This window comes from Anabrus simplex, chromosome 1 (assembly GCF_040414725.1).
Source record: "Anabrus simplex isolate iqAnaSimp1 chromosome 1, ASM4041472v1, whole genome shotgun sequence".
NCBI lineage: Eukaryota > Metazoa > Arthropoda > Insecta > Orthoptera > Tettigoniidae > Anabrus > Anabrus simplex.
The window spans coordinates 940119366-940146322 of NC_090265.1; the positions used below are offsets into that span (position 1 = coordinate 940119366).

Sequence of the window (26957 nt, forward strand, 5' to 3'; positions counted from 1 at the left end):
CTCAGTGTGAGAAGTAGGCCATGCTGCTTCTTTCAGTACATTCTGCGCAGCCATCCTTCTGTCAATAACAGTCCAAATAGTTGTTCCACCTTTACCAAATAGTTGATCCCCTGGTGCAAATGAAAGAGGCTTTACCAGTTCATGACCTCTCCCACCTTGTCCCCTTCCTCTTTCAACTGGTTGCCCACTGCTAAGGGATTGCACCTTGCAGCAAGAGTGATCATGACAAGTTGAAGGAGTAACTGCGTCTATTGTACATACAAAGACCATTGTGTGATAAATGCGAAATACGTTGAAACTTTGTCAGTGTACGTTCCTTCATCTTATATGACTCCTACGAGAGATTTTTTGCGATTTTAAATTAGCGTAAAATGCCAAATTGGTTCAAAATGCAAAATATATGGAAAACAGATGTGAAATTCTCAGTTTTATGCAAATTAAACCTATATCCTTTTAAAAACAATGCATTTTTCTTAAAAATAAGATATACTGTATGTTAATATTTATTTCAGGGGGAAAAATCTTTCAATGTGTGGAATATCTTTCAACGGCCAAAGAGCAGTGCAAAGAACAAGCAATCAACAGCTTAATAAACTTTCAAGCACACATGTTCATTCACTTTATGTTGACCCTTGATTATAATCAGTTATCCTTGACGTAGGTGTTGAGTAGTTCTGTTTTAAAGTACGGTAGCGATTTATTGTCTGGTAGGCAAGGGTAGAAGTGAAGTGACGATCAAACAGTGTGGGTTTTTTTGTTTTTGTTTTGCTTTACATCGCATCAACACAAATAGGTCTTATGGCGACAATGGGACAGGAAAGGCCTAAGAATGAGAAGAAAGCGGCCATGGCCTTAATTAACACTGGAACATTTTTATTGGAACATTTTTATGTAAGCGATACAGATATCATGATGTGCCAACTTTGCAATCAAAGACTAGAATGGAAGAAAAAAGATGTTTTGGATAAACACTGAAAGAGCAGAAACCATGTGCTACTAAAGGAGCAATTTTTTTTCCCAACCAGCACGTGAACAGCAAAGCGGCAAGCCACAATAGCAGAAATGGATGGAAAAGCAAAAAGAGCAAAAAGCGAGAAACAACGTTCATTGAGGATACTGTGAAGATGTGTCTGCAGACTAATATCCCCATCCACAATCTGGACCATCCTGCTTTCCGAGACTACCTTGAAAAGTAAGTGTAGAGTTCATGTATATTTTTGGGCGTTATTTATATTTGTGCTTAAAATACATTTACACCAACTTGAGTGATATAGCCTAACTTGCTGTGAAATATTAATTAACTAGCCTATATCACCCCCGCCCCCCAAAAAAAGAACCATGTGAATTGTTGCTTTGAAGTATTACGACTGCTATACGGCCCTGTTGAATTTTAGGTTAGGTCTCTTAAACTTTCGATCAAAAACCATGTAGATGCATGTTTCCTAATATGATGACCTCTAAGTTAGGTTATTCAAATTTTCAACAACAATGGAAAAAAAGACAAATGTGAATGGAAGTTATTTTAAAATGTTACGATATAAAAGACCATCTAGGATGTAAAATAATTGCTTGAGAAAAGCTTCAAAACACGTTCACTGATTTGCTACGCCAGCACTACACCAAATGCTTTAGGATCTTTAAAAGTAGGAAAGATCACAATATGAAGATAAAGTTGGAATTCAAGAGGACAAATTGGGGCAAATATTCATTTATAGGAAAGGGAGTTAGGGATTGGAATAACTTACCAAGGGAGATGTTCAATAAATTTACAATTTCTTTGAAATCATTTAAGAAAAGGCTAGGAAAACAACAGACAGGGAATCTGCTACCTGGGCTACTGCCCTAAATGCAGATCAGTATTGATTGATTGATTGATTGATTGATTGATTGTATTTGTCCGTACCTCTAATCTTTATTATTATTATTATTATTATTATTATTATTATTATTAGCATGTTTAGCGAAATGTTACTGGCCCCATAGGTACGCCCCAAGACCAGGAGATCTGCCTCAAGGTGGTACCCTTAGCGGAGATTCAGCAAGGGTAGAGGTGAATGCTGCATTGGACGGCAAGCCCATTGCAGTAATCACAGACGAGATGTCGGACAACCGAGGCAGATGTGTCTTTGCTGTTCTATTCAGGACAATCTCACCAACAACACAACAAGAAATTTATTTGGCAAGCTGTTCATTTTTGGATGCTGCCAACAATACAACACACAAGCCATCACTGATGCTCTCAAAGATTATGAAAATGTCCTGGGTTTAGAGTCAAACTCTGCCAGATACACTGATATGTGTTTTCAGGCATTAAAGACAGTAACTGGAGACCATCATCTTCACTTCCAATCCTTTGCATGTAAGTTGCATCTTGTGAGGGATGTTACTCTCAAGGAACTGTCATAGATGAATCATTTGGTTTCAAAACTTAAGATGGCTTTTCTCCACTGCAGGAAGTTGAAGAACTCCTATCTTTGCAAGATAATTTCCCCGATTTGAATGCACTGTTGTTCTCGGCTCCAGTCATCACCCGATGGAACTCTTGGTTTCACTCAGTCCAGTATCTCGACAAGTACTTCACACCCTTGGTAGAATTCTTTAGCTCTCTTGATGAGAATTCCCTAAATAGCAGTGGCCATTCAGTGTTGGATATGTTTAGAGATCAGAATATGCTTCCCTTGCCGACAGGTCAGATAAAATTTGTTCCCAGATAACTGTGAAAATTAATGCAGCACTCACAGTATTGGAGGGATTGTCCTACCCGTATGCTCACAAGTTGTGGGATGATCTTTCCATTATTTGTGGAAAATTGAAGAGGTGTGCTGACGGATGATTTTCAATTAAACAAGTGAAAGGCTGGAGAGATGAAAAAACCAATACGAAGAAAGAGGAAATTATGGGGCAATTTCAGCAGTGTATGCTTAAATACATAACTAAGGACATTACTAAGCTATTTTACCACTGCATGACTTCCAGCTACGTAGAACCAAGGAGTTATGTTCAAGCTGCCGCAGGAGCGTCCGATGATTTCCTCACCACTGTAGGTGTACATCAAGGCTCTGCCTTATCACCACTGCTATTCATTCTTGTGATGGACACTTACATCAGACCTGCACAAGCCAATACCATGGACACTTCTCTATGCTGATGTCATGTTGGCTGCTGAGAATAAGTCTGATCTCCAGCGCCAAACAGAAGAGTGGAACAACCGACTAGCGCAATACAGCCTGCGCCTCAACAAAAAGAAGACAGAGTACATGACTTTAGATCGTCAAGAAATTGGAACTATCCACGTTGATGGTGAAGATCTACCACGAGTAGAGAAATTTAAATATCTTGGTTCCACACTCTCTGACGATGGCAGACTTACTGATGAGGTCAACACAAGGATACACACAGCCTGGTTGAAGTGGCGAATGACAGCAGGTGTCACCTGCGACTGTCGGATGAAGGACCATCTGAAATCTAAGATCTACCAGACTGTTATCCGTCCCGTCGCTCTCTACGGCACTGAGTGTTGGCCTGCTACGAAGGAGGTAGAACGTCGACTAAGCGTCATGGAGACAAAGATGCTTAGGTTGACAGCTGGCATCACTAGACTGGATCATATTTCAAATGACAATATTAGGAAACGCTTTGGCGTTGCACCGATCCAGAAGAAAATGCAGGAAAACCGTCTGCACTGGTATGGACATATGTTGCGTGCAGAAGACAATACACTGGCAAAGTCAGCGTATACATTGGAATTCGCTGGAAAGAGGCCCAAGGGACGACCAAGACAGCGATGGATCGATACAGTACATAACGACCTGAAAGCTGTAAGACTACATCCTGACATGGCCGTGATCGAATTTAATGGAGACAACGAATCCACACAGCGGACCCTGCCACCAGGCGGGACAAACGCTAAAGAAGAAGATGACTTCCAGCTATTTCTTGTGGGGTGGGAATTTTTACGAACAGGCGGACAGAGTGGCTATGGGAAGTCCACTTTCGCCCGTAGTGGCTAATTTCTTTATGGAGCCTTTTGAGGAGGAGGCTATTGCTTCGGCGCCTGTCAAACCTATGATATGGTGGAGGTATGTTGATGATGCATTTGTGATCTGGACAGAAGGTCCTGAGAAACTTCGTCTATTTCTAAACCACCTAAATCAGCAACATCCTTCTATAAAATTCACTATGGAGATGGAGTTGGGCGGATGCCTTCCTTTCTTGGATGTTCTAGTAAGAAAGAAACCGGACGGCTCCTTAGGATATACCGTCTATCGTAAGACCACCCATACAAATCGCTATCTTCATGCAGATTCTCACCACCATCCAGCACAAAAACAAGGCATTCTCACGAGAGGGCGAGACGAATCTGTGAGCCATCACATATCCAGGTGGAGATGGACACGCTCAAAGTCACGTTCAAGGGTAATGGTTACAGTGATTTGCAGATTCATAGAGCCCTACATCCCAGAGAAACGGGCAAGCAAAGCTCACAGAAGTGAAGGGAACAGCCTACTTGCCTTAAATTCACAACACCGCCAAGGTCCTCCGCAAACACAATATAAAAACAGTGTTTGGCACCGCCACTAAAATTGCTCACAGTCTGAGTAAAACCAAAGACAAATTGTACCCACTTTTACATCCGAAATTCCCCGTAGGGCCTACTTGCAGTAAGGTATTATAACCTTCCAATGTATGTTAGGATGAGGTTGGTGAATACATTGGAAGTTTATGTTGAGAAATAATGTCAATGAAATCTTATGTCCGATCATCATACGTCCAGGAGAATCTGGACTCGGATGACTTGTCTAATTATGTGAACAGCATCGCTGAATTGAAGATATCGGCGGATTGATAACAAGTTCTAAACCCCGTGGTGCCTCGCAAAATATTGGTAAATAATAAGACATCGTGAAACATAAGGCAGAACTAAATGAATATTACACATTCCTCAAGTAAAGTTACTGAAATGCGTATGAACGGCAGAAAATGTTAATGACAGAATGTTACTGAGGGCCATGAAATGTGTTGAATTATTTGATATAAGCAAAGTTTATATGAGAGGGCCATACCTTGTGCATCTAGTCTCGCACGATTCGGCGATCGAGATGGAGAATAAAACTGTCGATTACTAACCTAAATACGAGGCAGCAAATTGTTAAACAAGTTCCTTTGCCGGTACAGCTGATTTATACGAGATCGTTACGCATTATGTGTCAAATGTTTTCAATTGTCAAGAACACATGGGAGCTGGAAGTACAGAAGAATTCTGAAAAGCAAACCGTCTGTGATTATTATATTGATGTAGAATTTGTTTTTTTTTTCTGAGGAAGTTGACTCTCAATCTGTGTGTCTTAGAAGGATCGGAATCGTAAAATTCGTGGAGAGAAAGATTGTTTTAAAGATATATATAACGTGATATTGGCATAATATAAACAAATATTATATTGTAAAACAAGATATCTTGTTATCAAAACGTAAAGGCAGGTGTGTTGGTTGAACTGTGAAATTGTATTAATGTGTATGACCCTGTCCTAATAGACATTTCTGAGTTTTCAGGTGACATGGAACCGATGATCATTGAATATAAATATGAGATGACAACATGTATTAACATGAACAACTAAAAATAGAGGGACCTCGAAGGATCTGGCCAGGAATGTGATGGACACTAATGGATAAATATTAATAATTTGCGAGCTGAACATGGAAGGTGACACCGTCGTGGAGCAACAACCCAGGATGAGTACTTAAATATCGTCTACCTATTGCGCCATGTAGTTGCTTTATTTTTAGATGTAGAGTAGTATTCATTTTTTTAAATGTCGATTTATGACATGTATAAGTTTTTCAACTTGAAGGCGACCGTTATTTATTAATCACTGCGTTGTGTTGAATATGATCGTTGCGTCTAGTATGGCGTTTCAATCTATGTTGTGATAATATGCGGTGGGTCGTGTGAGTTTTTTTTTTTAACGTCTTCTAGCAAGGTTTTGCGGAATGATTTTTGGCATCAATGGTACTGGTGTCGCAATAGTGTTATTGTGATGATCGTTAACCTAACTCATGGCTCAAAATACCTCGGAGGAGCTCAGTATTTGCAACGTGCGATTCTATGGTCTTCAGATATTATGTGCTTGTACAGAATACGGTGTTTGATAATGAAATTGCGATATTATTGTGGTGATATGGTGTTAATGCGGCAACATATTTAGTAGTCTTTGATGTGAAATGCCTGAATAGATTGTTTCCTAGGTATTGTGAATTCGCCGTGCATGACGTTTTGAGTGATGTGATAAGGTGTTTGATACGGTAGGATCTTTGAAAATATGTATACGGATAATGAAATGTGGATGGTTATAGACGTGTCATTGGGATTGCGTATTTTGAGATGATGCAATGTGAAGGTCCTGATGAAGGTCTTGACGTTAGGAATTGTGTTGGTCATGCGTGAATTTTAATGTCGTTATGATGAATGATTTATTTAGATACGATGCCGTATTTGGGATAATGTTATAGGATTTCATACTCGTGAACACTGATAGATGGTCGTCACATTTATCCTATTTAAATACAATATAGACCAGAGCGCACAGTATCAAGGGGATGTTAGGATCTTCACAAAATGAACAGTAACATAAGAATATTGGGTCATTCTTAAAGGGAATACGATCTCCAACGGTAAGTAAATCATTTCCTTGGTCGTTGAATATATATAATTTTTTTTTGTAGATCATTTGAGTTGGTGCCTAGTGCTGATGTAGTTATTTCAGGCCGAACTTCGCAGTGGAATCCGGTGGCGCAGAATCAACGTAGTTAGAGAAGGTTATTGTAGATGTTGCAGTATCTCTTGATGTCCATTATCTAGGTGCAGACTTCGATGAATGTCCGAGAGGATCGAGTTTGTCTCTTAAGTGCATGAGATTGATGGATGATATATTATGCTACAATCCTGTGTCTTTCGAACATTTCTCTTGCATGTGCGATGATTTATGAATTTAGAGTAACGGTGTTTTCAAGTTGCTAGGCAGACAGTTTACCGATAAATCATGCGATGATTTAAATGGGAATGACGGAATACTATGACATATTTAAGTAGGAACAGCACTTCGACATGGATGATTCAGCAATTCCCAGTTATTTATTTTAAAATGTGTGATGGATGATAGATCTTTCACTGTAAGCCTTCAGCAGTGAGACACTTTGTCTCTTTCGTTTTCGATTTTTCTTGATTGACGATGTTGTAATTCCTTTTCTAACAAGAGCAAGAAGTTAGGTATTTATTTCGAATTAACGTAACATACATTTTTTTCCCTATATCCGTTTGTGTTGCTGTTAATTTGTTCATTATGTACCTGTTATTTGAAGTCATTTAGTAGTCATTAAACGGAAAATCCTTCCATAAATGAAACATTTTCTCAGAGTTCTCATTTGATGTAGTGTAGGAATACTAGGATAGTTATTTAATTTAGGATGAAATGAAATAATGATCAATGTATCTTGATGAATATGCCAATATCTTAAATCTCTTCACATTCTGTTGTGGAATAATTACTTAATTTTGGGTAGGAAATGATGATTATTTTCTTCGTTTAAACTATACTGTTACCAGTCCACTATATAAACCTGCGACCCAACTCGTCGAACTTGCACGTCCCTAGAGTGGAGGCTTCATGGATCACCGACTGTTTTGCTTTGCCGTAGCGTAACCCAACACTGAGATTCAGAATTGAGATGTGCAAAATGGTCACAGGGAGTGCTGTCAGGGCTCAGTATACATCGGCCAAACATGCCGGTCCATTGGTACCCGTATCAAAGAACACGAATGTAATATTCGTATCAACCAACCAGACAAAACAGCAATAGCTGAGCACACTATCGTCGGGTCATAATGTCATGTTCCAAGATGCTCGAGCTCTTACCCGCACTAGACACTACAGGTCCAGGATTATACGGGAAGCTGTGGAAATACGTAGAAATCCTAACAATTTCAACAGGGACACCGGCTATCAATTAAGTAATACCTGGTTACCAGCCATTAAAAATTTACGTAGGTAGTTCCCTTCCCTGTCCTTTCACTATTGTTATTTCATCTCTGTGTTTTCCAAATTCGTACGCTCCTCATCGCCAGAAGTTTCATTCCAGGCTCGTGTCTATATCATACACCTGTCAATGTCATACGTTACGTACACAAGTTTATGTGAACAGCTTAGACTGATTCTATGGTTTGGTCAGCTTCCGCTTCGAATGCTAGCGTTGTGCCATGTCCTGGGAGCCATCTGGTGGTGAATGAACGTACCATTTCCACTTCTATTATAACGCCTAAATTTTAAAGAATCATTGTTTAAGAAGCCTTTGTCGTGGACAGTCAAGATTTCTTCTGAGGATGCAGAGCACAGTTCTCTGCGAAACATAAAGAATTTCACCTTATTTTCTTGACACGGCATAAGCCCAAAAGCCTATACACTATCATGTCTATAAGTACGGGCTGTGAAAGCATCAATGGGTACATAACTAAGCTCTCGAAGCACACGAGTGTCAGTGATACGCATTTTTCAATGAAGTGTCCAATTTAATTAACCCTGCAGTTGCAGGGCAAAACCGTGCTCTGGAACCCAAATCTCTTGTGTCTGTGAAGCATAAGTTGCCATTTCTTAATAGTGTCGCTGTTGATCAGTTCGTCAAGGGCTGCGAAGCATATCACAAACAGATGCTGCAGAACATTAAAATGGATAAAAACACAGATACACTTCAAATATTGATGGCACTTAGGTTAAGGTTTCCTTCCTTTGCCTCAGCAGCACTGCAGTGCATTTGGGCCCCTACGTACAATGTCGATGTAGAGAGGTTTTTCAGCAAGTAGAACATTATTGTAACTGATAGGCGGTCTCAAATGAAGGAGGCTACCATTCAAACAATTGGCATGCTTACTTCAATCAACATTGAAATTTCTCTTCCTTGTAGGTCTGTTGTACTGTGATAAATGAATACGGTATGTTCAGAATAGTATTTTTCACTTTGAAATTGTGTTTGTGAAGTTGTAAATATGCATATTTGTGTGTGTGTTAATACTTCTTGCAGTTTTATATTGATGTTTATCTTATTTTCCATAGTGTATTCAAAACTGCATGATGAGCAATGTGTGATTATTAAACAGTATGATTTCACTCCCAACTGTTTTGTGTGCAAGTTTGCATTATGGCTACTTTTAACCAATTTGCTACAAAACACTAAATTTTAGAAGTATAGATGCTAAAAAACTCTAGATGTGAAAATCAAAATGCTAAATCTCTGATTTTTAAATGTTATAAACTACAAACTCTACTGATAATATATCTTCTTCACCTGATTAGTCTTTTGCTAGCTTTTCAAGTTTTGCTAATAACTGAATAGGAGTAAGTTTTTGCCGCCGAGCCATTATTACGCACTATACTACACAAAATACAGTCACTAATTCATCCACTCGGGACCACTGCTAGAGACGTACTATTTACTTACAGTATGCAGTCCTAGAGCACTACTTGTAAATATATCACATGAAGCAATCAAGGAAGTGAAGCTGTCAATGCTCATGGCCTTCTTAGGTATAACGGATAATATCGGTGCTCCCTCATCTACTGATGTAATTTTTGACATGAAAGTGCATAACCCTAAAAAATTGGAAGTTACAAAAGCACAACCTAGTGCATAAAAAAAATAAGAGCGTGGAATTACTTTGAAATTGGCTAATGGTCAAAATGACCGCTTTGTTAGGTAATGATGTCATTGTCATGTTTCCATTCAATCAAATATGCCTGTTCTTTGCAATTACGCATCCATGGGATGGCCCAAAAGCCCCCACCCCTCTCCTGATATATTTATATAGACTCAAGCTGTAAGATTTACCATATTTCTGAATGAATTTATAAAGCCTATTACGGACTAATATTTCAGTACTCGACTGTCAATGAGCAACATTTTATGCTTGTATTGGTATTCCTGATGGTACTAAAATAGTGCCAACAGCAATAAGTTTTGTTATTTTTGTATGTTTAATCTTTATTGTGGGTTCTGTGGTGGTAGCCAGTCTGTTTACTTTTGTGAAGTACACGCGCAAGTAACATCTTGTAGTTGCGTATCAAGATACTGTTATTATTGAAAGACAGGGTGCTCTAATAATTGACAGCTTGTATTCAAGGGAATAAACAATATGCATAAACATAAATCAGCCTTAGCTAAGCGATGAATTGCTGAACTTTCGATAGGAAAGAGATGGAGATCAGCTATTACTGGACAGGAGTCTCCATTGTAGGAATCAGGGACAAAAGGTCATGAAATGTTATTGGAATCAGATTGTTTTCATCAGGAAAGTGTCGCATCGAATTCAAGCCATGTAAGTCCTGCACCTATACCGAACAATCATGATGTGACAGAAACTACAATCCCCATAACTTCAAATCAGGAAAGGTAGCATTGTGAAAAAAAAATAAAATGGAGGTGAATCATTTTCCGTTCTTTGGAGAAGGAGAAGAAGAAGAGACAAGCTTCCAGAGTTACCAGTATTCATACAGAAGCTGCTAATAAAGGAAGGGAAAGAAAAACATATGGTTCTGGTGATTTTTAGGTAATGATTCAGGAAGAAAACATCACTTGAACTTTGATTTAATTTTCCAGCAAATTGTAATTTTTACACTTAAATCCCATTTTTCTCCCATAATATTCAGCTAATTGTAACACAATTTGTATGGTATATGTATCACAGCTATATTAAGAAACCTGCTATTGGAATTTTTGATTGCAGAATTTTTTCAAGTAGTAGAGATTTTTAAGTCCTAAATTTTAGAATGTAAAAATTACGATATATATCCTTATATAAATTATGTACAGAAAAATCGATACGTAGTGCTTTAAAAGACATATTCTCTACCTGATTACAAATTTACATTAACATGTTAATTGAAAATGAAAACCTACAACCTGTTTTCCAGTCATTGACCGGGTCAGGGATGTAATGAATGAAGCAGATATAGGCTGTTAGTACGATGGGGTCGCCACTCCCAAAGTGATTTATTAATGAATGATAGATGCTATGAAATGAGAATGGAGAGTGTTGCTGGAATGAAAGATGACAGGAAAAACCGGAGTACCCGGAGAAAAACCTGTCCCGCCTCTGCTTTGTCCAGCACAAATCTCACATGGAGTGACCGGGATTTGAACCACGGTATCCAGCGGTGAGAGGCCGACGCGCTGCCGTCTGAGCCACGGAGGCTCTAACATGTTAATTAAATTTCACAAATAAATGGAATTTTATGTGAATGAAATTTTCGTGATATCTCTGTTTATGTAGGTGACATTCCCACACAGTTTCGTGAAAATCCATGCTTTAGGTAAAAATATACTCTTATCTCCGGGTGTCGCCTTAAGAGATCTTTGCGTTGAAACATTATCAAAAAGGACCTGCATCAGTATCCTTATAAATGTACTGTTGTGCATGCGTAAAAGTGTCCAGACAAGCCTTCATGTGTTGAGTTCTGCTGGTGGTTTCTGAGTGAAGTGGAGTCAGGACTTTTGAATCTTCAGTTTTTCATTTCTTCAGATGAGGCCTGGTTCAGCCTGTCAGTATATGTGAGCTCACAGAACACCCACCAATATGCATCAGAAAATCGCCATCAGTCCATGTCAAGAAGCCGTTGTATAATCTCGAGGTGTTCAAACTCTTTTCAGATAGTTGTAGTTTTTATTCGCTACAGAGCCCATTGCACACCATTTTGCCACTAAGTTTTGCATTGCAGACTTTGCTGGAGGTTTTGTCAAAACACTTCCAGTCTAAAACTCTTGCGCAAACAGTTCCACACAGGTCTTCCATGAAGTTTGCTTCGCATAAAACTCAACAATGAACATGCGCTGTTTTATCTTGAGCACCATTCTCTTTTGCATTCAACTGGTCACTAACCACATCTGCTCTTCTCACTCATTCACATGTTATGACACAGCGACATACTAGGGACGCAGAAGATGCGCATTACAGCAACCAACTGGTACATCGAAATAACGGTTTCCAGCATTTCCTGTGATGAGCAGTTCTGTCCATTAACAAAGATCAATTTCACATCAGTCTTATAAATATTTTCCAGGCCAGTTTTATTTTGCCCACCCTGTATAAATTGTCTGTATGCAACATGACACCACCATGTAGAGTTCTTTACTTGCTCTTGCGACTCTCTTTTAGGTATATGCATAATTATTAAATCTCTTGCAGTGTTCAAAGTATCAAGTTTCAAGACTACAGTATCAAAATTATCATGTAATGTAACACACAGTCCACAATATTATCACTTAACTTTCACGACAACACACACATTCATTATCGGTAGGTAAGTTATTAACATATAAACTACACTCACACTATTCTAAATTTGACTTTCTTCTGTTCCGAATCTGGAAAGTCACTTTTGATTTACTGTTTCCACTTACAATGTCTAGAATTGGTATGGTTTATATCTAGAAACCATTATATAATAGGAATAGAAAGAAACTGTGCATAGGCTACTAACATCAGCAGCTTTGGAGAAATACCTGAATAACTATGCAATTACTGCACTGAATGGGATGGAAAAAAAATAGTTCACTTTCAAATCAAATTCACTCTATTTCTAATGTTACATTAAAAATCTACATCTATTTTTAACCTGGAATGCTCCTTTAACAATATTAGGCATTCATTAGGTGCCTTGCAGGTTTCTGACCCAAGAACTACTATCCAATTTTAGGCAGACATATGGTATGCCCAATTTGTTCCAGGTTATGATAATACCCTGCGTAAAATCTACTTCTGTAAGTACCAGGTGTATAAAAGGGGTGTCACTGCTTATCAATGTAGAAAAACTCTCATGAAAAAAAAAAAACCAACAAAATAACAACAATATTTTAAGAAAGGTGATGATGATGATGATGATGATGATTGTTTAAAGGGGCTCAACATCTAGGTCATCGGCCCCTAATGGTACGAAATTAGACTAAATGCAATGAAAATTTAAAAGTCCAAAATTCATCCACTGACCAGAATTCAAAACGTGATGATGAAGAATTAATGGATGAATATGAATTTAAAACAATCAGTGGATCCAACCTGCAATGCCTCACCTTCCCAAAAACTATACTACTGACCAAGGGAATGCTTCCAAAGCACAATCCTGAATTGATGATGCTTGTTGTCTAAAGGGGTTAAAATCCAGGTCAACGGTCCCTCATAAAGGTACCTATCGCTAGTAAAGTAGAACCATGGTATTTCTCAAGTTACGGTACTAATCAAAAGCAGCGTAAACTCATGGTGTTCCAAACATTATGGTACTACTACTCTCAAGTATTGTACGTCGCACAGGTAACGCAGACCTATGGTGTTTCTCACATAATGGCATCACTTGTAGGCAACGCAAACCCATGGTGTACCTCACATAGGTGTACTAATCACAGGAACTTGTACTATCCCGTGGTGCTCCTCACATAGTGCGCACAAATCACAGGCAACGCCCAGACCCGTGGTGTTTCTCACATAATGGTACTAATCACAGGCAACGTGAGCCCGTAATGTTCCGCATATAGTGGTACTAACCATAGGTACTGTTAACCCACAGTGAACCGCTCTCTGCTGCTACTAATCACAAACCTACTGTGTACCTAACATAGTGGTACTCTCACAAGTAAAGGCAACCCATGGTGTTTCCCGCGTGATGGTACTAATCACAAGTAGTTTCATGGTTCTAATTCAATCAACCCTTGGTCGCCCATTTTAGTTGCCTCTTACAACAGGCAGGGGATTCCGTTGGTGTATTCTTCATTTTCATATTAATTAATATATTAATTTTCACCAAATGTCATACTCAGATGGGAAAGAAAATTTTGAGCAGTATAGAAGCTATTGTCAATTTTTAAGGAATTATAACTGCAGTGAATTATACAGTGAAGTTCTTAATGGCAGCTTCGAAGGAGAACAAGACCTTCAGGATGATGCAGTTGGTGGAAGAGGCATTCCGGTACTCAATCTGTTACCTTGTACATGAATTAGGGGACTACTAAAGGCAAAGGGAGTTCACCTCAACAGAAAAACTGACTGTATTAGACACAACAAGCCAGCAGAAGAGAAAAAAGAGGAATTGCTTTCAACAATAGAAGAAGCCTTAAGATGAGGCTTGTTTGTTCATTCCCACACCTGGCCCGATGGAGTGTAGAATCGATGATGATGATGATGATGATGATGATGATTGTACTGCAGCATATTTAAAAATGAAACAGTAAACAATAATTCATTCCTTCACTACGCTCACCTTCTGCACAACCTGATTGACTGTAGCCACCCAACGTTTATGGTAGTATATTCGTAAAGGACAGGCATGCTCGTTTCCAGCTTCAACATACGGATGAAGATAGTCCTTTATGTACAGATCAGCTGCACTGAAATGAAATATCATAGGATCACAACAGTATTTTTTATTTTAAAAAAAGAACAGTGGGTGATAATAAAACTTCATTGAATGTCAAAAGCTAAGACATAAATGGCAAATTGATAAACACAAGGTAGTCACACTATTTTTTATTTATTTATTTATTATTTATTTATTTATTGGTGACAAAAGGTCCCATGAGCCTCTGGCTCGTGATAGGGACAATACAGTACATACTTTTTTAAGGCAACACAATAATTACATTTCATATACAATGGCTTTTCTGTAAAGTGACAAGTACTTTTTTTTTTTTTTTTACATGTTAGGATCATAATTTTTCAGAAGTATATTCAGATATTGCATGGCTGTAATATACTAAATATGGACAATATATATATTATTGTATTAATTAAAGCAAGTTATATAGAGATTATATTAAGATATCTGTATAAGAGTAATATTCCTTCAGTTTTTTCTTAAAACATAAAACCGATTTAGAGTTCTTTACAACAGGAGGCAACACATTATATTCCCTAAACATTGATGATTCTATGCCTTTCACTCCGTACTTTACTGAATTAGAATGAGAGGGATATATCCTTAATGATCCTCTAGTTTCATATCCATGAATTTCACTAAAATGGGAGAAGTTAACAGTAGAATGGGTTAATTTCCTGTCTAGCTTATACATAAAGACTGCTGATGAAAATGCAATTTGTTTATGGAATGGCAGAATATTTGACTCTGAAAAAACTTCATGTGATGGTTTGAGGAAGGGGAATCCATACATGATTTTGATGGCTCTTTTTTGTAGGATTTCCAAATTATTAATGTAATCTTTCCTACATCTTCCCCAAATAAAGCTTGCGTATGTTAGATGTGGGTGGATCATTGCATAATATATACACTTCAATTGTTGATGAGAAAAATTACTGTATCTTAATCTGTGCATTATTCCTATCAAAGGAATACGCAATCTAAAATAACCATTCTCCATTCATAGAATTAATAATGTGGAAACTAGCGGTATGTACCCATCACTGCCAGCCTAGCAGTCCCGCTTCACTCTCAATGTGGTGGGTATAGTGCTGGTGGGCAAGTACCACAAGTAACACATTATTTCTCACTGACTGCCCTGTGGACTTTCACATGCACATGAACAGAACAAAAATGTTTGAAAAGCAGATTTCATTTTAATTGGTTATGTACATATCTCCCCAGAATCAATACTATTTGTGGTCAAGTAAAATTGCTGTCTAAATCTTCCTATAAATGCCTAGTCCATCCTGAGTTTCCAAAATCCTATATATATGAAGTTAGTTGAAGTATGTAGGTCAGTTTAGAAGCTCTAAATGCTCTTCAGCAGACTCTGTCAAGTAAGTAGAAGATATCCACTGTGTCTTATCTTAGAAGTGAAGCTTCCACGGTGTGTGGTATTATTTTGTTCTTTTTCTGGGTTGAACCATTGTTGTTGTTGTTGTTTTCTGTACATTAGTACAGTTTGCCGATGCTTTGAATACATTGCAGTATTCTTTGTCAAGGCAACTGAGTAGGGATATTTCAGTCACCTTGACAAAGAATACTGCAATGTATTTGAAACGTCGGCAAACTGTACGTAATGTACACAAAACAACAACACGGTCCAACCCAGAAAAGGGAAAAAGAACTAAATAATTCCACTGTCTCTAGTTGTTCTGTTCTTCATTACATATCTGAGAAGTTAAAGCATGTCTCTCACTCCTCAATGCCACATGTTCATCATCAGTTCAACAGTCCACTGATACAGCCTGTCTCATTCGATCTGCCTCAGGATTCTGCTGCAGATGTTGTTCATCTTTAAAATTTCAAACCTGTTGCCAGCATGTATTGTCCCTCACTCTGTATCACTCTCAAGAGGTTATAGCCGGAGATTCCCTTATCCTTTTAGAGTCTTTCTTCTCGGTCAGTAACCTGGGATGTTGACTGATATTGCTTCTGCACTCAATCATTGTACAATTAGAAGAAAGAAGAGAAAGGAAAACAAAAGGCTGCAGAAACAGAAAGAATATAAGGTGGGGGTTGATTAAAAAAACTATGTATTATTCAGTTACGTATATGATAACTTAATTAAATGGCGCTAAGATACCACTGCATGGAATTATAAGAAACAAGACTGAAAATATTAACAGTATAGTAGATTTGAAAAGGACAAACATGATATAACATTTACAACTAGCTATTGTACCTGTCTTGCAATTCAACCATGTAGGTGGTTCAAGTAACTGGAAAAATCAAATTCATTCTCAATTTTCACGAACAGTACCACTCTTGTGATTTACCAATGTCAAGTTGCACTGCTGGAATAACCTGGCCACATACAGCAGTGAAGACTGCCCCGCTTTGGTCTGCTCAGTGTGTAAACTCCCAATTCCCACCAGCACCTCCACAGTAAAGATTGAATAGCTTGAATAATATGATAGATAAATGAATGTGTAAAGTACACGTAGTTATTAGCATATGCAGAGGAATGGCCGAATAAGGAAGAAAATAATCTAACTCCCCAGCTTCTCCTGATCAATATTCAGAGAGACTGTCCACTCAGCTTGGGAAACTTCATAGATTGCGCATCATGCAGAGGTCCGCTCACGACCCGTTTTGGAATAGAAGTATCAGGATGGTAACCTTCCTACAGAATTAACTATTTCTCCCCACTCATTTACAAAGAATTCTTAGAAAAGATGAACATTACCAATGATAGGAAGCAGGAAATAAATTGAAAAATACAATTCTATGTATTTCGGTTATTATTCATCACAAGATCAATTTGTACTAGATATAAGATCGGAAATTTCATTTTCTTTTCTACAGCTTTTGTTATGTAGAATTTTTCAATAGGACCGGATGAAGATATTTTAGAGTTATTTTTTAGACCTTTCTCTACAATACTGTACTACAGTATTTCACCCAAGACAAATAAATTATTTATTTTTCTCTGACCTCATACACCAATTTTCATTAAATTTTGTTTTCTCGCAATGTACATACATACGTACATTACATACATACATGTATACATACATACAAACAAACACACACACACACATACAAACACACATACATACAGATAGACGAAAGTAAGTACAAAGAATGATTTCAAGATTTGTTAGCTTACTAATGTATGATCACACAGTAATAAAACAAAGGAAAACATCCAACAGATAAATTTGAACAAGGACTCAAATATCTCGGAGATGGACACCATAAATTATGAAGTTGTGACTGATCTGGATCCAAATGATGGAACATGCATCCAATGTTGGAGCATGAGGTATTTTTAAAAATGATGGGAACTACACTTTGTGCCCTGGTAAAAGAAAAAAGTTGGGAAGCAAAGTAAATATTAACAAAAGGATTAACTGATAAACCTTGAAATTAATCTGAGTTTTCACCAACAGCAAATACAAATAATGTTGAAGGAAAAGCTGAGAATATTTGGGGAAAGTTATACCATTTGGCAACTTGATGAGCACCCATATAAGGAATGAGAACTGCTTCTCATCACCCACCCTTGGAAAGTGCAAGGATGTTAGTTGAAACTGAGGTGTTCAAGTTAAGGTGTATTCAACCAGAGTTGAACGTATTATAGGCAGAGTGCGTAATTGAGACGAGTACAAAAACATTTACATATCTGATGGGATTATGCCCCAGCATATTAAAGATTTGGTCTTTAAATCAGCAGGTGATGCTGGTAAGCATCTCCTCCAGGCCATAACATGGCTATAAAACCTTTTCCTGTACAGTAAATGAAGCTGTTTGCCCTGTTGTGTATGGTGCTTCATTGATATAACTTGACAAGGTAAAAGAGGAATCTGCCCCATTGCCAGTGGTATACTTTTTGGTGGTTGGTAGCTAAATTGCCTAGCAGGTCTGTTCAGGAAGAATTGAAGGAATACTTCCATCCACATCAACTTGGATTCAATACACGTAATGGATCATTCATCTGTCCATTCTATCCCAACTGTGAATTCATACAGTAATAAAATGCTGCTCAAGATTGATTTTCACAATGCTTTCAATTGGATACAAAGGGATTCTATACTTCTAATCATTCGAGAGGAGATTCCAAAGCTTTATGCAAGTCAATTCTTAAAAAGCCAGGCATACACAGATACTTCAGGAATATCTCTATCCATTCTGAAATAATACTTTCAAAAAGAGGGGCTTAACAAGGGGATCCTTTGAGTCTACTGATTTTTAGCTTTGCAATTCATGAAATCTCTTCATTTGTTTTATTTAGACGATGCTCTCATCACCCACCCCTGGAAAGTGCAAGGATGTTAGTTGAAAACTGGTTTAATATTAATGACTTCTGGAGACAGGCATGGCTACGGTGGAACAACTTAAGATGCCATGCATATTGTCCAAGCCACCTGGCTCTGAATTACCACGTAAGATCTGGTCAGTTCTTAATCGAATTAAGAACCAAAACTGGCAGGTGTACCGATTTCCTGCACAAGTGGAAGAAAATAACTTCTCCAAGTTGTGACTATGGCACTGAGAAAGAGACTGTTCACCATGTAGTCCAAGAATGTCCTCTGAGAGCTTTCCCTGATGATCCAACAGAGTTCCTAGGGATCAAAAGACTACATTCGTAGCCTGGGTATTACTTTGTAATTTTATTACGAGATAATTGTAAATATTAACTTTTAGTGATGCTAAATAAAATAAATAAATTTAGATGATTGCACTTTAGGGTGATTCTGATTGAGTCCTTGCAGGCTTTAACAAACTTGTGATGGATGTAAAACAGTTAGTTTGGACATTAACTCCCAAAAATGTGAATTATTCCTTTGCTCTGATATGGACGACAGGGTAATCTTGGCTTTTTTAAAGTGGTTTCTAAACCAGAACTCGCTCTCCTCGGGTCACCAATCTTCTTTGATGGCATAGCAATATCTGCCCATGAAAAACTTGCTGTTCTGAAAGTAACTTTTTAAGAATTTAGTTGCAATGAATACCGCACTGCGTATTTTCTGCTAAAAAATTGTTTTGCAATTCCAAAATTAACATTCCTCAGGCAGACTAACTCTGCATTGTTGTTTCCTTCACTTCTGATGGAAGCTGACGGTCTACTGTCTTGAATCTATTTTAAGAATTTCATTAGAGGACCAAAATTAGACCTTGGCAAGTTTGCCTATAAGATTTGGTGGACTTGGTATCAGTAGAACAACTGACATATGCTTATCTGCATTTATTAATTCAGTTTATGGAGCTCTCGACTTTTCAAGTCACAATATTTATTTCTTTCCTGCACGGTTATGAAGCTGAGGTGTACCATTTGCCAGGAATGGTCAACTCTGAAGAAATCTCAGTTTCTTTCATCACGTCTAGATGTCCAGAAAAACTGGGTTATGATCAATGCTGCACAAATCCATAAAACATTGATTTCATCCCATGATACAGCTGTAATTCAAGCAAGGTTTCATGCAATCCGAGAAAAGGAGGCTCTCTTGGCTTAGCTATTCCTTAAACCAACATAGGAACTTTTATGGATAACACATCTTTCCAGACTGCTGTAGCCTTATGCTTGGATTGCAAAATATGTCAACAGCATATCTGCATCTGAGATGCCATTGTGGATCAACTAGAACACCATGGTTTCCGATGTTTTACGTCCCGATGGACTATCAATCACACCTTGGAAGAATGCAAAATCCTTAATGTGAGATGCAACTTGCATAGATACAGTTGTAGCTTCACATTTACCTACCACCTCTAAAGTAGCTGGGTCAGCAGCAGAAGCAGCTGTTTTTTTAAAGCAGAATAAGTATCAATGTATTGTCGGTAATTATGTTTTTGTCACGTCTGCTGTTGAAACGTTTAGGCCATGATGTTCTGAAGCAGATGAAACTAGTTCCGGTCTTGCTAGAGGGTGCGTTGCTGGAATTAATTGTGACAGGGAAAACCGGAGTACCTGGAGAAAAACCTGCCCCGCCTCCACTTTGTCCAGCACAATTCTCACATGGAGTGACCAGGATTTGAACCACGGAACATACATTTTTATTCATCAATTCTTTAAGAAGAAGAAGATGTGATCTAATACGATGTGAATATGTTCTTTCAAAAATAATTTATGTTTTCCTTTTCAGGTACAGTATTTTCTTGTTCTTTAAAAACGTTGCATTACTTTCGATAGACTGAAAAACTTCGAAGTTATATAGGCCTATATTCTTCCAAGGTACTGGAAATTAAAGTCTTTTTGAAAAAATTTTAGTTATTCTGATGTAGCCTATATTTTTATGTAAAAAATTATTTTCAAACAAACATTCTGATTTGATTCCTTTTGTGTGTGTGTGTTAAATGCAGAAATCCATTCAGTTTAATCCAGAAATCCAGGGGACATGTTTTATTTTATGTTATTCTGAGAGGGGTAAACATAAATATTTACGCTGTGATGAGTAGCTCAAGCAGTCGAGCACTGGCCTCCTGAGCTCAAGTTGGTGGGTCCAATCCCTGCTCAGTCTGGTGGTATTTGAAGGTGCTCAAATACGTCAACATCATGTTGATAGATTTACTGGCATTTAAAAGAACTCCTACAGGACTAAATTCCAGTACCTCAGGTCTCCAAAAAAAAAAAGTAATTAGCGGGACATAACATAAAACAAATATCATTAATACTTATTATTAATACACCTCTCCCATTAAATAGTCTACTGACATCTTTATAAGATCATCAGTCCCTACATGAAGCCCCAACATGTTCACATCGCCACTATCTTCCACTCTTGCAACCAGCTGAGACAGCTGTACAATTTTTATTATTATTATTTTATACCTTTAAATATCACCATTACAGTGTATCATCAAGTAACCAATGATGAATATGTCATGTGAATTTTTAAGATCAAATCACTTTCCTCCTCTGAGTCAATTGTAGGAATATAATCAGGTTCTGCTTCCTTGTTCCTTTTTGTGATATTTTCTCTCTGTGCTGTTACTATTTCTTCGAATTCTGCAAGTTTCCACTCTAGATTCTCTATTTTCAAGTCTCGAGGCTTGATTGCTTCCCTCATATTTTCCAGTGTCACAAATTCTAAAAAAACCAACAGTTGTCCAGACAGTCTTCTTTCTTCACCTTAGCACAGCCAAAGTGGAACTACTTTACACACATAACATATTTGATTCCATTCTTTAAGTACTTGCTACACAGAGGAAGATCTGCAATCAATCTTCAATGCTTTTAATCAAGCATATGAAAGTATCGGACTGGAATTTAAGATTAAGATCCTTTACCAGCCGGCACCAAATTCCAATAAAAGAACGCCGACTATTAAAATCAATGGCCAGTCTCTGCAGAACATAAATAATTTTTCTTACCATGGAAGCATCTCTGAACATGTGCAAACACTGATGCAGAAATCCGATATCATTTAAGATGTGCTAGTGCGGCTTTCGGTCGTCTCCTAAGAAGAGTGTTTGATAATCATGATATCAGTGCGAGAACCAAACTGTACGTTTACAATGCTGTTGTAATTCCTACTCTTATCTATGGTTGCAAAACCTGGACAACTTACAGGAGAAACCTAAAATGCCTGGAAAAATACCATCAACAGTGCTTGCGGAGAATAATGAAAGTTAAATGGCAAGATCGTCGAACGAACGAACGAACGAACGAACGAACGAACATTAGTATCCACAAGAAAGCCAACACTAAACGCATGGAGGCAAAGATAGTCAGGCATCAGCTACGCTGGGCTGGTCATATTGTCCTCATGCCAGATACACGCCTCACAAAGAAAATCATGTACACCCAACTAAAGAATGGCCAGCGTAACCATGGAGGGCAGCTTAAACGATATAAGGATGTTCTAAAGTGTAATCTCAAAAGATGTCATATTGATAAGGTCAACTGGGAAACTACAGCCAAGGATAGGCCCAAATGGCATAGCATTGTATACAATGGAGTTGAACATCTAGAAAAAGATAGAAGATTAGAAGCTGAGAGGAGGAACCACAGGAAAGAATGAGCAAATGCAAGGAATGTTCTTGCACAACCATCTGCTGCAACAACTAGTTGTCACTGCAATAAAATCTGTGAATCCAGAATCGGACTGTTCAGCCATCTGAGACGACACAATTAATACGTCCAAATGACATTGTATTTATTTACTATATATTAAATGCCTATGATGATGATAATGATGATGATGATGATGATGATGATGACGACACATTCAACACTTAATTGCTGTCACTTCTATGGAGGCCTGAACATCATACTCCACTGCAGCTCCTGGGTTCAACACAACAAAACCAATTAATCAATAAGGCCGCTATAACAACTGCCAGGAACCACAAGTTACTAGATTCGGAAAGACCGCAATGTCGCGGGAAGGATGTCCTCACCCACCCGTACCACATTCCTATCCTAGCCCAGTAAATTTCCAATGCACAGCCCATGGGAAACAACTTTACTTCAGAGCTTTGGCTAAACATGTCCATCCACTTCAACAGCTCACACACATTTTGCCCCCTTTAAAGATTTCTTCAAAGCGATTCTTTAGATCAACTTGCAATCCATTACAACATTCCAATACAATACATAACAATAGGTAACCATTTAAATACAAGGGAACTTCCCCAGAAGACTATCTCTGTAAGCTAACAACCCCCATCCCTGACTACTTTTATCCAGCACGTATTGATATTCTCATAAGACCTGTATTTCCACTCTCTTCCCTGACCAACGACCATGATATCTGGTCTTCAATCAATAATATATCCTCTTTCAGATGACCAGGAAGCAGTGGGGAAAAAAATTATAGCAAAGTACTGTGCATCCCTGAACATTATTCTTGCAATGTCTAATTCTCACTCTTACTGGAGAGTAGTGAGTATGAATATGAGGAAAATGGAAAATGAATGGTCTGTCACTGTATGTACAGTATGTCCAATCTTTGTCCTGTATCTCTATGGGGTCGGGTATGAAATTAGATAGATCTTATGTTTTCTATAACCGGATGCCCTTCCTGATATCAACCTCATCATAGGAGTTAATGAGATAAAATGATGTAATATATGATAGTAGGAAGGGAGAGGTTGAAAGCAGGTATTGGCACAAGGCCTACTCCTGTCGAATAACACCAAGGGGTCTGCTTAAGGCTTAACGTCTCCATCTGAAGGATGAATCGCCATCAGCAGTGTCATTTGCCCTCACTCCATATGAATACTGCGGAGAGGTTTGGAAATGAATCCGGCTTTTGGCACATTCAAATTTGCTTCTGATCAAGGTGTAGTTAATTTCTCCACAAGTAAAAGATGGTTAGATAAATTTTGTCTTTACCATCATATCATTCTGTGAGCAGTTTGGAAAATATTACAATGCACCCAGAGAGACAGCGAAAAGTTACTGACACCTTAGCTGATGCTGCTGCGCAGGTAGACTTTAGAAATGCTTATTTTATTTACGAGTTGCAGGAATAGAGATCGTGATGAGACAGCACAGCAAGCATGGTTAGTGATAGGCATATGGAATGATTAGTTTACGAGTGAAGTTCTTGCTGAGTGCACGTTATTAGAGTTACATTTCTACACATTGAATGTTTTGTTAGCTACCAGTAACACAACTGCCACACAGCTCATCAGTCAATGAATGCATTAAAACAGGTGTTTGATGAGCAAATAACTAGTTGTGGACTTTGACCCCCTCGTTTTAATATCTGTGATTTTTCTTTGTGGGCAACTTTAAAATTACTCAATATGCTGATTATGTAGCCGGACAATTCGTGCGATCCATATATTATTGGTATATGAAAGGTTTTCTCCGCCCTGTTTATCTCTCTCTTGTCCAGCTGGCTCGTGTATGGTTCTGTGTGGGACACAGAAATACACACCAAGAAAAACAAGCCCTGTTTAACCAGACACATACGTACTCAAGCTTCCAACTTGAGATGACTTCAACCTAATCCAAGGTTTTATTTCCGATTTTAGAACACTGTGATCATCACATTCACTTTTATTTTGAGAATCAAAATTCAGTGGGACTTGCATCACATAGTAATTTGGTCTTATGACAATTTTTTAACATGAACCGTTTTTAAAACTGTGTTTACATATGACAGATTGAGTCATCTTGACTCTTAAACATTTTTTTTTTTTTTTTTTGCTAGGGGCTTTACGTCGCACCGACACAGATAGGTCTTATGGCGACGATGGGATAGGAAAGGCCTAGGAGTTGGAAGGAAGCGGCCGTGGCCTTAATTAAGGTACAGCCCCAGCATTTGCCTGGTGTGAAAATGGGAAACCACGGAAAACCATTTTCAGGGCTGCCGATAGTGGGATTCGAACCTACTATCTCCCGGATGCAAGCTCACAGCCGCGCGCCTCTACACGCACGGCCAACTCGCCCGGTCTTAAACATTTTAAGGATGTCATTGTTTTTTAGTGTTATTAAGAATATCATACATTTCTTATTACAGTATAATATTTTTAGGCTGAAGATGTGTCACAAGGAAGAGATGAAACATGTCCATAAATTAAAAAGGAATAACATTGTACTCTATTGTAAAGGTGGAGTCACTCAATTATAAAGACCTTGTAACTTGCCTTCATCTGTTGATTGGAGCTGAATTGACAGCCTCTTAGAGCATTTTTAAGTAGACCAAACACATGGTACTCTGATGGGGCAAGATCAAGACTGTTTGCAGGATGCTCCAACACCTCGTAACACAGCATCTGAAGAGTATGAGCAGTGTGGTCCCCATGCTCTGATGTTTGCTCTCTGGTTCAAAGTGTTGAACCCATGTTTCATCTCCAGTGATGATCCATTTCAGAAATGTTTCACCTTCGTTAGCATGACAATCCAGTAGGTGCTGACACAGATTGTCATACGATTGCACTTCTGCTCTTCATTGAGTTGTTTTGGAACTCATCTCGAACAGACTTTGTGGAAGTTAAGCCTGTTATGCATGATTTCATATGCATAACCATGGCTAATGTGTTTGCCACGTCATCTACAGTCACTTGTCTGTTATTTAGGATCACATCACATACTTGTTCAATATTGGCATCAGTTATAGCTGCAGATGGACGCCCGGATCTTTCCCCCATCCTTCACACTCGTACGACCCCTTTTGAACTGTTCAATCCACTGGTAAACACTTCGCTTGCACAGAAGTCTTCTGTGAATTTCCGCTCCTGATACACCCTCAGACCACAAAAAACTGATTACCGAACGCTGTTCTTTCTTGGTGCAAACAGAGTGTGTGTGGCCATCTCTACGTCACAACAGCGCAAGCTGTACTGAACTGATAAGAGCTGAAACCTACCACAAACGTAGACAATTGTGCCATCGAGTGGCTGGTGAGCACACAACACCACAGAGCCAACCTAAAGACAATTAGAGCAAAATTGCAAATACTTATTGACTTACCCAGGTAATTTAGTTTTTCTTACGAGTTGAACCGTGCTGTTGTTTTATGTAGCTTATGTACAGTCTGCCGATGTTTTGAATACCTTCCAGTGTTCCTTGTCCAGGCAACTGATGCACTCCTACTCAATCCGAGATAATCAGATTCCTTAGGCAAGATTGTGCCTAACAGTGGCTTGTAGGCAATCTCTTTCCTCGCTGTCTCCTGCAGAGTGCAGTGACTTTTCACTGCCTCTTTCTCTATAATGTAGTCGCAGCAGTAGTAGTTAATCATTTCATATTCTCTTTAAGAAGACAACCCCTGTGAAAGACTGAATTTTAATTGTTTATCACCTGGTCAACTACAGGTTGGATAGGAACAAACAAGAGTTAAATCAAAGTCATTTATATGAACAAGACAGATCTATCTATCTATCTATCTATCTATCTATGGCTCATAGGTTTTACTGTATATCGCTGCAGACACTTTTATGAAACTTCAGGCAGACAACATAATACATAATCCCAAAATAGCGAGCAGCAAAATAACTTGACCAGGAGTCATCTTCTCGTTGATAACAGGCAAGATTTTAAACAACACATTTCTTTTTTTTTTGTTTTTTTTTGTTTTTGTTTTGTGTTTTGATTAACAGGAGCACGTCAACACTGTTCTGGATGCACTGCAATATGTATACTTATTGTATACCCTCTTTGGAATTAGCACCACTTCATATATAATTCCTGTGTTCCTAAAATTAGAGTATACCATCCCAGTAATGAGTCTGTATTTTTAATTCCTTTGGTTTGATGATTGCATTCCCACATACAAAATTCAACATTTCAAACATCAGCTTCACAAAATTTATTATTTATTATTTAACATTCAAGATCATGAGGTTTCTAAGGTATGTTTTTAAAATATCTACTTCACATTCAACAGTACATGTCATAATTTCAAAATATTATTTCTACTTAGTGCCCCTGTATGTATGCAGGATTCTGTGTCAATGTTGTAACTTATTGGCAAAAGTGAAACAAGAAATGGATCATTTGAGACTCGAATAAAATATAAATTATGAAATCAATAAAGAGATAGGGCACCACCTGTAAAAGATTTACAGCATGTGTGAACTCCTCCCAAGGTGATGGTCATCAAGCTG

At 38.2% G+C, this 26957-nt stretch overlaps 1 protein-coding gene across 2 annotated transcripts in view; it reads right to left on the reverse strand.

Annotated features, from left to right (window-relative positions):
- The window catches only part of Helz (Helicase with zinc finger), a 454315-nt gene that overhangs the window by 237458 nt on the left and 189900 nt on the right, over window positions 1-26957 (reverse strand). For both annotated transcript variants that reach the window (XM_068225301.1, XM_067136674.2), the window contains exon 10: window positions 14295-14421. In XM_068225301.1, coding sequence (XP_068081402.1) covers window positions 14295-14421 — 127 coding nt within the window. The remainder of the gene's footprint in view (window positions 1-14294; window positions 14422-26957) is intronic.